General features: G+C 41.1%; 2 protein-coding genes across 2 annotated transcripts; one reads left to right on the top strand and one right to left on the bottom strand.

The window, feature by feature from the left end:
• Positions 1-418: 418 nt before the first annotated feature.
• cnih4 (cornichon family member 4) lies at positions 419-2701 on the top strand. Its single transcript, XM_088388183.1, has 5 exons — positions 419-573; positions 934-1002; positions 1380-1492; positions 1584-1724; positions 1808-2701. The coding sequence occupies exons 1-5, from the start codon at positions 505-507 to the stop codon at positions 1833-1835; spliced, it is 420 nt and encodes a 139-aa protein (XP_088244309.1). The 5' UTR covers positions 419-504; the 3' UTR covers positions 1836-2701.
• Positions 2702-4453: 1752 nt separating this feature from the next.
• Positions 4454-13058, bottom strand: wdr26a (WD repeat domain 26a). Its single transcript, XM_088387737.1, has 14 exons — positions 12361-13058; positions 11352-11451; positions 11210-11266; positions 10469-10605; positions 10027-10124; positions 9394-9550; positions 9114-9252; positions 8879-9019; positions 7845-7964; positions 7149-7294; positions 6575-6653; positions 6355-6484; positions 6055-6249; positions 4454-5948 (listed from the first exon to the last, which is right to left on the bottom strand). The coding sequence occupies exons 1-14, from the start codon at positions 12660-12662 to the stop codon at positions 5926-5928; spliced, it is 1824 nt and encodes a 607-aa protein (XP_088243863.1). The 5' UTR covers positions 12663-13058; the 3' UTR covers positions 4454-5925.
• Positions 13059-13404: the final 346 nt, after the last annotated feature.

Here is a 13404-nt window from a genome sequence, read left to right as displayed (position 1 = left end):
AAGTCAGAATTCTGACTTTAAAGTGAGTTAAAGTCAGAATTCTGAGAATAAAAAGTCAGAATTCTCACTATAGTCATAATTCTGACTTTAAAGTGAGAATTCCCACTTTAAAGTTCTGACTTCATTCACGGAATCCTGACTCTGACTTTAAAGTGGGAATTCTCACTTTAAAGTCAGAATTCTGACTGTAAAGTCAGAAGGTGAGAATTCTGACTTTTTTCCTGTCAACCCCCCTTTTTTGTCTTCTTCCGTAGTTTAGGTTAGAAAGGTCTATTGAAAGTCAAGTCATTAGAAAAATACATCTTCAGGTAGAGTACAGATGCAAGAAAAATCTACTTGAATACAGCAAATAAATATGTGTACTTTGTCACGTCCGACAGCTTTCCTTGAGTAAATCAACTGCATTGTCGTGGTGCACTGTGGAAAGTTGCTCGAAAAGGCTGCGTTGCCACGCCCAGTCGCAAGGCGGCAGTATATTGTCCGGCTTTGGTCATAGCACTAAAGATGGACGCGGCCGTGTTTATTCTGTCACTGATCGACTGTTGTGCACTGATTTTCCTGGCCGTCTATTTTGTATCCTTTACTCTGCATGTTTAATTGTATGTACGAGGAGCCCGTTTCTAGACTTTTGCACCGTTCCAAAAATATGTTTGAGTGTCGTCCTATTAAAGCTGCAAATGGATGAAAGAACGAACTACCATGCTAACAAATTAGCCATATTGCTATCGTTTCCTTGGCAGCGTCTGTAGTAGAATTTTAACAGTGCAAGCTCAATCGTCGTTTTCTCCCTCCAGCTTGAACAGGCTACGATCAAGCCAAAATACTGATTTAATTGCGATTTAACGTAGTAACGTTGTCAAATGATTAGTCGTACTATTGCTCCTCTGAACTGGTTGTTCATATTGTTTTGCACCACCTTGATTTAAAGGTCAGATTATCACCTTGTCTGATCTAGAATGTGACTACATCAATGCCAGAGCATGCTGCTCCAAACTCAACAAAGTAAGTGTGCATTGACAAGTAACTTTTTATGTTTATAATATATGCCTGTATTATGTGCCCACTCTTGGGTGTGGATACTGCTGGTAACTGAATTTCCCTGCGGGGATCAACTCCGTCTGTCTATCTACTTGATACAAGCAGTCGACATTATGCATATTAACAAGTAATATCCATTTAACGCAGTACCTCTCCAATTGCTATAATCATTTATCTTACATTCCTGACAAGTATCTGTGAAAATACATGCACACAATTTTGATATGTGCTGTGCACACATCTAAGTTGTGACTGCTTGCTTTTTTTAATGCTCATGTTGCAGTATCTGTTTTTATTAGCTCGGATGGAGTGAGCATACTGATATTGTGTTTTGTTTTCAGTGGGTAATACCAGAGATGGTTGGCCAGTGTCTGTCCACTGTGCTGATGTTGATCTCCACACATTGGTTCATCTTCTTTCTCAACCTCCCTGTAGCAGCTTGGGACATTTATAGGTAAACTGGTGTTCTGTTGTAATGGCATGTGTGTTCATGTTGTGGTCAAGGTTGTCAGTGTGTTGACTCACTGTTGTTGTTGTTGGTGCAGATACGCGAAGGTCCCGATGGGCAACATGGGTGTGTTTGACCCCACGGAGATCCACAACCGGGGTCAGCTCAAGTCCCACATGAAGGAGGCCATGATCAAACTGGGCTACCACTTGCTTTGCTTCTTCATTTATTTGTACAGGTAGATGACCACACAACACTTTGACATGTTGTCAGTCCTCGTTTGAGTAAAATCTTTACATGAACCCGCCTCTGTTTTGGCAGCATGATTCTGGCACTGATCAACGACTAAGGTGAGGAGCGGGCCCTCCGCCATCCATCTTCACACTCCTGGATTTAACGTTTCCTTCCTCCCATCCTGTGCCTGGGCTGAATGGCTCAAATCGTTCTAGCATAGTCTTACAAAAAGTACTTTGCAGCTGATACAAAGGTATCAAAGCCACACTAAAATTTGGGGGGGAAAAAAGTCAAATGCCTAAAAAAAACCCACCATGTAATATTGTAATGGTACAAGGAGAAAAAAACTAAAATTGCCTAAATAAGATAACTTGACAAGATCCTTAACTGTGCCCATTTTGATGCAGGTGTATATTCCTATAATATTATGACTTTATTCTGTAATAACGTCATAATTTGTAGTATTTTTTTGCACTGAACCTGTCATTATCGCCTGACACACATTGTAAAGAGCAGCATGTTGCGACAGCTCAGACACAAGTTGATCGTTTTGGCTATTTAGTGAACACTTTGAACTGCTCAGCTCATAGACACGAGATCACCAAACATCGTCTTTGGTTCCAACAGTGGGGCCATTGTGCTAAATAAACAAATGCATTGTTCTGTCTGAACACTTGACCTCGTGTGAACTCTTAATAAGACATTCCTTCATTTGAAAGTTTACTGCATCGACCTGTATGTCGTTTTTCATCAGAATGTGGCGCGATTGTGTCGTCACCTCCATTTTAAATGACTGCAGCATGTTTTGAAATGACTCCAATGAGAGGCATGTGTTCCGATAAAACAGAGGAAGTTCCTCATTGTGTTGACTGACATGACTGCTGGTCAGCTTGACACCTGCATCTCACTTGTAAGTCTCTGTCGCAGTGTTGTTTTTCTTGAGATTTTGAGTTTCATAAATAAAGCAGAAAATACAATGTGTCTGAGTTGTCCGAGTGTCCTGTATTTGTGAGTAAACGAGAGTGACCTTTTAGAGCAGTGCTTCTCTATAATTTTCTGTGATGCCCCCCTTAGGGAGAAGAAACATTTCAAAATAAAGATCAACTTGCAAGAAAGAATAACTATTAATAACATTGTTTTTTAGTCACAGTAACAGAACAGATTCAATGTGCATCACTTTGCCTGAAATTAGAAATAAATTATAATTATTTAAACTATAAACATTCTTGACCAACTGCCATTTTATGCTGGAAAAATACAATAAAATAATAATATACATAATATTAAATTAAATAACAGCAATAAATAATATTCAATTCAAAGTAATCAGCAACATTAACTCAGGAACATAATATATAAAACATTTTAACCTACAAAACAAAAATGAATAAAACAATTTGTTCTCAAAATGAGGCAGCATGATGGAGCCATATCCATATCTGTCCGCTGCCAACATTGTAAGGCTATTTTCAAGTGTACCTAATAACAGGCCACTTTATTAGGGAAATATGGTCAAAGGTCACAGGTGTCAAACTCTAGTCCTCGGGGCCGCGTTCCAACATGTTTCCCAAGATTCCCTCGTTAAGTGCACCTGCGTGAAAAGTTTTAGCTCCCGCAGGACGTGAAAGAGGCTAAAACTTTTCACGCAGGTGTGTTTAACGAGGGTAACTTGGAAAACATATTGGAACGCGGCCCCTCGAGGACTGGAGGTCGACACCCCTGGTTTAAGTGAAAAGTGCCACACCCGCCCTTACCCCCACTTTCTGATTGGCTGTTTGATCTGTGACATCACTTGGACACTCCATTAGGTACACTGCCATTTTCAAGTGTACCTAATAACAGGCCACTTTATTAGGGAAATATCATGGTCAAAGGTCACAGTCCTCGGGGCCGCATTCCAACATGTTTTCCAAGATTCCTCGTTGAGTGCACCTGCGTGAAAAGTTTTAGCTCCTGCGGAACGTGAAAGAGGCTAAAACTTTTCACGCAGGTGTGTTTAACGAGGGTAACTTTCTGATTGGCTGGTTGATCTGTGACATCACTCAGACACTCCATTAGGTACGCCGCCATTTTCAAGTGTACCTAATAACAGGCCACTTTATTAGGGAAATATCATGGTCAAAGGTCACAGGTCTCAAGCTCTAGTTCTTTGTGCTGCATTCCAACATGTTTTCCAAGATTCTAAGAAATCTTTTTAAATACCAGACAAGAGATTTTTAAAACCCTGACTCTTTATTTAAAATTTGTATACAGAACAATACAGAACAGTACAATCACTTTTGTAATAACACGCATCTGGCAGAAACTACCTGCAAGCAAAGGAAGTTCCTTCTTTTCTTGTTTTACAGCAAGAGAAGCCCGAACCACAGACTCAAAAGAAACGCTAGCAGAAGCAGAGACTTGAACACCAGCTGTGAGTGACTGAAGTGTGTGTTTGTGTTGATTGAAGAGGATGTTGAGATAGAAACAGTTCAAGGGCTGGACAATTTTTCTTTTTACCAAGCAAATTGTAAAAGCAGTTTAAATATGTCACTTATATTTTGGCCGAAATGCAAATTTGCACTTTTGATCATTATACACACCAATTTGCAGATTTTTGGTCTGGATTTTGTTTTCAGTGCAATCAGATGAAAATATTAAAAGACAGTCTTGTATCTCATGGAAAAGGTGCACTGAAACGTTTTTATCATGAAAAAAAAACAAAACAAATAAAAATGCAGGAACCATGTGACATATTTTGTATCCTGTCTTTAAACACAACCTCATCAAACATGCCATAACACAAATATACAGCACATAGAACATCAGAAATCAGATTGTTCACTCGAGTCTATAAAAAGAAACACTTTGTACAAGTTTATCAGGATTTCTTTTTTTTTTTTTTTTACACTGTGTGGGAAGTGACTAGGTAATTGTTAAACATATTGTTATCTCAGTAGAGATGTGTACAAAATGGCTAATTGCGTGATATAGAATATGCGTTCACTATCAACACATCACGTGCAGACCTGAATCCCAACACCCTTTGGGTGACTGGTGCAATAGGTGACATTCCTGATGACACACATATTATAAATCCATCTCACAGCCAGAAATACTCACTACAAGCACTGGCATTGAAAATAGCTACAACAGCCGCATGAAAGAAGTTTAACAACGCCAATGAGCAGCTGTTTTAAGGAGATTATTGCGGCTTCATCTAAAATCACTGTGAATCATTTGTGAATATTGTCGTGGATGAATTCCAAACTTACTAAAAACAGAAGAATTGTCAGAGAGAAGATGGTAAAATCAAACTTTTAACAGACAAACACAATTATGTTTTGACATCCAAAGTCATATTTAGCTTAGGGTAAACAGAACGTAATAAAAGCAGGGACTTTAAATGTTTAACTCAATTTGTAACGAGGAAAAAACAATGAATAAAACATATGAAAGTTACAAGAAAACTAAAATATACTAAAACAAGTGGACTGCAGTCTGCGAGAAGAGATGGCAATAGGCTCCACTCAAACAAGGATTGGTGTATAAGAGCAACTAGTGAAGCCAGAATAGATGAAGCACATCCACAACAAAGGCATGAAGGAATCCACACTGGCAACCCCAAAGTACTGCCACAAATCAGCGACTCAATGTCTTGCTAGATGGAGGCCATACTGTTGAGCGTGTCGTGGACCATCAAACACATCATTGTGCAATCTTGTGCGACATGCTTATTAAATACTCGTTTGTCTCAGCACGAAAGCAACGAGGGGAAGGAAAACAAAGCTCTTGTGTACTTTAAAATGACAATATAGTGTAGCTAGATAAGTCATTTAAAAGTCCCTTTGCGTGGGTGTTACATCCACTGTGTTCCTGCAGGTAAAATCTCAAGACGTGAGGTGAAGAAGAAAGCAAACACACACACACACACACACACACAAGCGCACGCACTCTCTCTCTACAAGGAGTGATTTTGTGTCACTTCAACAATAAATTAGGTCTTTGATAATAAATAAGAGGAGGTGGGTGGATCCAGTCAAGAGAAGATGCGTCAGATAACGGACTTCTAGGTGTGGTCTCAAGGAGAAACCCAGCAACCGCTCCTCTGGCCTCCAGGATGTCCGGTCAGCAAAATTCTCCTTGCTCCATCCAGTCAAGTGTCACCAGAGTCATTTAGTGCTCGTCGCGTTCACAGCGACAACGGTAGCAACGGTCACAGATCATCAGCTGTCCATGCTGCAACAATCTGTGTGTACAAGATGGCTGGTGTCATTATTTATTCTTGACAGTGATACAGTATATATATATGTGTGTGTGTGTGTGTGTGTGTGTGTGTGAGCAAAACTCTCTACCGTTGAGTCCCTCTGTGTCCTGGACATCCAAGTAAGGGGCAGGTCCCCAGATTCGGATGGTTCCGTCATCGGAGGCGCTTGCCAGTAGACCGGGCAGGACGGGGTTCCAACTCACACAGTTGACCGTGCGGGTGTGTCCTGTCAGCTCCGCGATGGGCAACTCGCTGCGTCTGTGCCAGATGTAAACTTTGTGGTCTGTGAAGGGACAGTGCTCGTCAGTTGGCACTTCGATAAAAGTGGACAGTAATACCATTATGGGTTCTGGAACATCCCAATGTTGTCCCCATTGAAATCACTTGCCTTCACTGCCGCTCGCAATGAAATCTTCATTGTGGCCTCCAAAGCAGGAGTGGATGGTGTAGAAGCCCTGTGTCACCCCTTGGTACTTCCTCACCAGCACCCGATCCTGCAGGTCCCACAAGTGCACTCCCTGCCAACACAGTCAACGCAGTAGCATTCAACTGAAGTGGGAGCCTGAAGCTTAAATTTCACCACTTTTATGGCTTTAACAGCCACTGACCTGGGTAGCAACGTTGAGCAGAGCTAATCTTCCATTCTTGGAGACAGTGAAGGACATGATGGGATGGTCCTCCTGGACTCTGGAAGAAGCCATTAACCGAAGTCATACTTAAGACAATCACTGATTCAAACCACCATACTTCTGTCAAAAGGATAGATTTTTTTTTTTTTTGTTCAGCTTTTAAAATGGGCCTCAATTTAGGACAGGGGTGTCAAACTCATTTTTTTTGCGGGGCGCATTGTAGTCATAGCTTCTTTCGGAGGGCCATTATGACTGCCAACCCAAATAAATGTATGAGCACCTCATATTATATACAGTAAAAGCTACAAAACAAACTGACAAATCAGACGGGTAAAAACTGGTCAAATATTTCTAAAAAAAATTATTAAAAGTGAAGACAATTTTCAATTCTACTAATGACACACGAATTTGATGCACAATTTGTCTTCGTGGTCCACATAAAATGATGTGGCGGGCTGTATCTGGCCCCCGGGCCTTGGGTTTGACACCTGTGATTTAGGAAGAGGAGATCTAGCTTTATGCACAAGTGCGTGCTGCTATGCTACTGACTCACATGTTTCTGTCCGTCAGGTCCTCAAAGTTGTAGCCTCGAATGCGTTGGTGGGTGTCAGAAGCAAGGACGCTCCGTCCGTCTCCCAAACACCACAGGCACTGCACACGAATGCCTTCCCACGAGTCCAGTAGGTTTCCATCTAAATCCTGTTAGTCCCAGTTCAGGAGTTCCAAAAACAGATGAGGAAAAATTAGAATGTGAAAGAGGTCCTAACGAGCCACAATCAGAATATTTCACACTTAGTGTAATTTGGAAAACAAGAATAAGATTACATATTTGATTTGACAAGAAATGACTCTTTCTGACTTGATGTCTCTCTCATGGATTATTCTCTTAATTCAGTCGGCAAACTATCATTTTAGCTGTTTTTGAAATAATGGAGCATTCAAGTCAGGTTTGGCAAAAATAGCGCTACAGTGCTAAATCCACTCTTTTGAGTCAGTGCGTCTGAAAGTCTGTTTTTCTCCAAATTATTTGTTTGATCAATTCTTAAGAGGAGTTGTCTATAACTGGTTGGTTGCGACCCAGCAGTGGTTAGCAGACAGGAGCTTATGATTGAGTTTATAACTGTATCGACATACACTGCTGAATATTTATTTGCAAAACTGTCAGCTTGACCAACACTGGACAACCTCGGCGATGAACTGGTTATCAGCGCTCAGCAGTGCAGTTGCAATTTGTTGTGCCTCTACTCACACATTGGTAGAATTGGCCTCTCTGCCCACCAGTGATGAAGCGTTTGCCATCTGGATTCCACGCCACGCTGGTGAGACTATCTTCATGAGATTGACTCATCTTTGTTCGTAACTCCCCCGTCTAAACAACCGTAGAGAGGAACACGCTGCACTGAATTCAAGTTCCTCCAGGGTAAGCTGATGTAATGTGACCCACCTACAGTATCTCAGAAATGTGAGTAAACCACACAATCTTTTGTAAATAACAGACAAAAATGTTCGACCCCTTGGTTAATGTAAGAAAGACCCACATTGGTCACAGAAATAACACCTGACTGAAAATGACAAAACTAACTAAAAAAAAATAATGAAAAGAAAGCACTAACATTTTGCTGCAAAGGTTTTTGAGGCTATCACTCACTGCAAGCAAATGATTTTTCTAACTTTCAATGAGACTTCTGCAGCTGTCAATGGGTATTTTTGCCCACTTCTGATGAGCAAACTGCTCCACTTGTCTCGGGTTTGAAGGGTGCTTTCATCAGATGACATATTTCAGCTCCCTCAACACATGTTAAACAGAATTTAGATCAGGGCTCATATAAGGCCAATTCCAAAGTCTTTTTAGGTGTTTTAGGTTTTGGGTTATCATCCTGTTGCAAGACCCTTGACAAAGCTGTCTGACCTGAGGCAGCACATTTCTTTCTTGAATACCTTCATAGTCTTGAAATTTCATTGTATAGTGAACAGGGTTCAAGTTTCACAGTAGGTTCTTTCCTCGGTATGCTACATTGTTCATCTGTGAATATAGAGCTATTGTTCCCTGACGATTTTTTTTCCCATGATTTATTTTCAAAAGTAATGTCCTCCTTGGTCAACTCTCATGAAATCCACTTTGGCTCAAAGCATAACAGATGGTGCAATTTGACAACCTGCACAGTGACTAATTCACATTGTCGTGAAGTGTCTTTTCAAATTCAAATTACACTCATGTGCATGGGAAATTGAAGCAAATATCTGGTCACTTTTTTAAAGGCCCCAAGGCTGAGATGACCTTACCTGTACATTCCACAGCCACAACTCAGAGCAATCATCAGGACCACATGCTATCAGATAGGAGTCATCAGGGCTCCATGCCAAATAAGAAACTCCATACGCATGACCCTCAAGGGTCTTCATTAACTTCACCTGTCGTGTTTCCTATATAAAAAAAATAAATAAATCACAAATTCAAACTTTCCAGTGACAACTCATCCCTAAGTGATGAAATGATGAAAAGTTAACAATATATTACCGCGTCAACATGCCATATAATGACGGTGGTGTCTTTAGAACCAGTAGCCAGTTTTGTGCCGTCATTGGAGAACTTGCAGAACCAGACTTCATTGCAGTGTTCAGTAAGTATTTGCTGAGTGTAGCAAGGGAACTGTTTCCTAAAAAATGGTGACACACATTTATTGCAGAAACTATTATGAATTAAATTCACAACAATTTATAGAGTAATTCAAAAACTATCAATAAAAATATATTTTCTTATTTATTAATAAAAAGGATCCCAGGAAGTATTAGGTTACCGGCTGCAGCCGTGGTCCAGTAACAAGGACACTGAGTCCAGTCCGTTGTCCAGCTTAGTGTTGTGGTAAAGGCAGCGCTCCCGCTGTAGTTCCACTGCCTGTTTTAGCAGTGTCTGCAGTCTGCGAGGAGGCAGCATCACTGATGGAGGCAGGTAGGCTACACATACGCAGAAAGATCACACTGTATGGTAAATATTCAGAGCGGAATAACAAGAAATCAGGTTGAACATTTTACCAAATACAACAAAAGAGACATTGTCAGTCCCGAAACTGCAATACGAATTGAATCCAAAGTATGCGTTCTAGGAAAAATGATAGCGCTGGTATCAAAAGTAGGTTTAAGGGGTTTTAAATCTACCCTTAAGCAATGGATTAGATTGGATCACAGTGAAGATGAAAAGGCTGACCTACATGAATGAATTAAAAAGGAAAACAATACTCCTTTGAAAAGAGTACAAATCTCATCAAATGTACCATCTAATGTAATAATCCAAACATTGTGTTGATTGCAACCAAGACAAATGGTAAAATGTAGAAAAGCAGCTGCAGGATTTCAGTAAAGGCATGACAAGCAAAAGGATCAGTCACTGTAGAGTCTGCACACTTGGTGTGTTTGAGTCAGACTGCACTCACTCTGGAGTTTGTCCAGCAGCTTTGTTCGGGATACAGTGCCTTTGCCTTCCCAGTCCGCTTTGGCTCGCAGGTCCTCTGCATGACTGCACATCAGGTACCTTCAAAGCACACATTCAACTTTCTTATCAACTGTCAAAAAGACACCGGGTTAATCATGTTGACACGAAAGAAGAACTTACAAAGTACAATAATAGGAAAACTCAATGTAGTGCCATAAGTGACATTTCATATGGTGCCCGTTCCATCAGTTATTAACAATTAGAATTCGTTCATTACATATGACTCAATGTTGCCTATGGGCGACACGACCTTGGTCATATACCATAATCATTCAAGAAAGGAAAACTGTTATTATACCTTTTGACCCAAAACATGGGATGAAAAAAATCCAGAAAGCCCAAAAAACATTTTTATCATTGATGTGAAGGATTGGTGTACTGACCCGCTCAAAATGTGGATTCGCTCTGTGTTGTACTTGAGGGGAGTGAGTTCAGCTCTGAGAACTTGCAGAGCCTCCAAGACTTTACCATCCTCGAGATACTCCAAATACTTTTGCTGCAGCAGTAGGAACTTCATGCGCTGCACAGATGGGAGTAAAGATAACAAAGACAAAAAAGGCAATGTGACTCCACATGATTTGTATCGCACATTATACAGCATAACCAAGCAATTTATCAATGATCATCCATACTAAAGTCGACATGCTCAATCTTGTGTCATGTTGTTCATTTATAAAAGGAGCAGTCAGGCCCCTTTTTCCTTTATATTAACATGTTCAGTTGCAGCCTAACTAGTCAAAACATTGTGTGATTAGTGTTTTGTTTGTGGAATATGAATTAAAAAGGCAAAATCTTCCTGATTTTTTTAGCCATCTCAGGGAGCGACCATTTTGCCATTTGCTGTCAACTGAAAATGACATCACAGTCGGCAGGACCTGGCAACTGTGATGTCAGTGGCAAAATGGTTGACAAGTGGCAAAACAGCTTCCGCCTGATATGGATAAAAATGGCTGAATTGTGCTGCTTAACTCATTTTACACAAACGCAATATTAATCAGAATGCCATGTTTACAGTATTGGGGGCACATACAACATTGTTAAGAACATTTGGGAATTGACTTTGCCTTTAATTTTCACAACAACAAATGTTAGTTTAGGTGTGTTGGCAGTCTGACGATACACACCACTATAGCAGTAGGAGAATGCATCAGTGCCTTCAGCTCATTTAGGTCACTCTCCGCCTAAATTAGAAAAGTTAAACAAAATCATGTAATCCAAATGACAAATAATGCGACTATAGTGGCTCAGTAAATAACTTGGTTCAACCTTGTCCCATTCTCCTTCCATGACATGATTACGAAACTTTGTGGCAGAGGGATGCTCCAGCCTGCAGCCAGATTCTTGCATGAGGAGGTCCACCGTCTGACTGTAAACAATATATGTCATGTCACAGAATAGAAAATCAATTCACATCATTAACCTGGGAGTACAAATTCTCTCATTTGTGTTTTCTATTTGATTTGTTGTAGTTTGCTGTGGTGTCCTGCGCCGTACTGACAAGTTTGTGAAAGGCGACATTTAAAAAGGGGTCAATTCAGAATGATGCGATTCTACATTATTGCAAACTACATGCAGATAGATCCTTTTAGAATGGTTGTAAATAATTGGCCCCAATGTCACGGCTGACAGAAAGGTGAGTGAATTCCGTTGACCTGAACTGACAACGTTGATCAAAATCACGGCAGAAAGGTGAGTGAATGCCATTGACCTGAACTGAAAACATTGATCAAAATCATGTGTTTGGGGTTGCACTGCTTTCTATCAATCAGCGTACGTGTCCAAATGTAACAGATGACCAAGTAAGCGAAAGGAAACAGACCCAAGATAAAATACCAGTGAGTTCTATTTTTTTTCCCTTTTCTGGTAATGTTATTATATTGTTCTGTCAATATGCAATTAATCATTTACAAGAAAAGCATTATACGAACTGATATGATGATACTGTGAACAGAGTGGTCTGTCCTTTGGAAGTAAGGTCAGTAATCAAGCCCATCAGGCAAGTGATCATCGAATGTGATACAACCTCTTTTGTTTCAATACCTTTTCAATTAAATACCCGGTTGCTAAAATGTATTCCAAAGGCGCACTCGTGTATTTTCGGAATTCACCGTGACGGCGCAGTCATCCACTAAACGACGTGAGCGCTTTGTCGTCATAGAAGGCAGAACGGGCAGAATATTTCTCCCCAAAATAGTTGGAAAATGGTCTTATGTCATTACGAATGAGTGCCGTCTTGATGTAAGGCACAATGTTAAGTCCAGTCCAGTTGACTTACTTGAGACCCAAATCGTGTAAATGTTGTCCGATGAGCCTGATGACGTCTTCCTCAGATTGAGACAAGCGCTTCTTCTTCTTGACGCCACAGCTGATGTCGCCCGAGCTGTTGTTGATGTTGTTAGACGCGGGCAGGGCTGACACTCCGTTGTTGTTGTTGTTAGTCACTGGGTTGCCATTGTTTGTGGCTGACACAAGTCCATTTGAGTGAGCTGCCCCAGCGGCAGACGACTCGCCGTTCTGGGTTCCGTTTCGGCAGGACACTTCTGGCTCTCTGTCCGGAGCTGCCCCGTTAGCCTGCATGTTAGCACAGTTTGTTTGCCGAGCCAAAAAGGAATGACAGACGCGGTGGGACAACGCGAGGGGAACGAAACCACCGGCAAAGGCCCACTGAGCCAGATGCAGCCCCAAACTGTCTTGCTCCCCTGCGGCCGAAGCTGCTGCTTGATTCGCGGCGGTTGCTGCGACAAAAAAAAAACCAAAACAAAAAACCCCCACGAACAATTCACTCGGAGGACGAAGAGACGAAGGCGACAATGATTCCTACCGCCACATTTTGCGGGATTACGCAGTATTTGGCGCTGTCATATAGCGCTTCGGTCGCGTTGAAGTTAATGGTTATTAAAGCTTGTTATTGTTGCTCCCAGACAGCTGCAGCCCTGTTATGGACTTACGCAGTGACGTCAGCGGAAATTCCTTCATGTCTTTTTGTGCGTGCGGCGTCACCGCAAGGGGCGCACACGTGCCCGATCGCCTCACTTCTAGTTGCTTTGCGTACCACCATCAATTAGAATCTTGACCTGTGCGCAAGGCAACGCGAGGATAGTTAAAGGGAAGCAACTACCATCCATAGAAAAACAGTCAATGTGAGACAGTCACAGGTTACCACTGCTAACTTCAGATTGAGTTTTAGTCTACTAAAACTACTATGGAGGCCATTTCTTCAATATCCATCTTAAAGTTCATGTATTACTCCAGTCTTTACGCTGGTTTCAGTTAAGCTGTAAAATAGTTTTTGAAATTATGTTACCAGTTTATAAATGTT

Source organism: Syngnathus floridae, chromosome 10 (genome assembly GCF_059516105.1).
Source record: "Syngnathus floridae isolate MCC-2025c chromosome 10, RoL_Sflo_1.0, whole genome shotgun sequence".
Classification (NCBI taxonomy): Eukaryota; Metazoa; Chordata; class Actinopteri; order Syngnathiformes; family Syngnathidae; genus Syngnathus; species Syngnathus floridae.
The sequence above is the reverse complement of the archived record's forward strand: the minus strand, read 5'-3'. Positions and strand labels throughout refer to the sequence as shown.

What these genes read in the sequence shown, in the direction of transcription:
- wdr26a (XM_088387737.1), bottom strand. Translation starts at nt 12,662, where the DNA reads ATGCAGGCTAACGGGGCAGCTCCGGACAGAGAGCCAGAAGTGTCCTGC. An exon ending in ATTCTCCTACTGCTATAGTG is followed by an intron (nt 10,606 to 11,209) that starts GTGTGTATCGTC and finishes CCATCTGTGCAG; the next exon opens with CGCATGAAGTTCCTACTGCT. An exon ending in GAGGCCAATTCTACCAATGT is followed by an intron (nt 7,295 to 7,844) that starts GTGAGTAGAGGC and finishes TGGGACTAACAG; the next exon opens with GATTTAGATGGAAACCTACT.
- cnih4 (XM_088388183.1), top strand. Translation starts at nt 505, where the DNA reads ATGGACGCGGCCGTGTTTATTCTGTCACTGATCGACTGTTGTGCACTG. An exon ending in TTTTCCTGGCCGTCTATTTT is followed by an intron (nt 574 to 933) that starts GTATCCTTTACT and finishes TTTAAAGGTCAG; the next exon opens with ATTATCACCTTGTCTGATCT. An exon ending in GCTGCTCCAAACTCAACAAA is followed by an intron (nt 1,003 to 1,379) that starts GTAAGTGTGCAT and finishes TTTTGTTTTCAG; the next exon opens with TGGGTAATACCAGAGATGGT.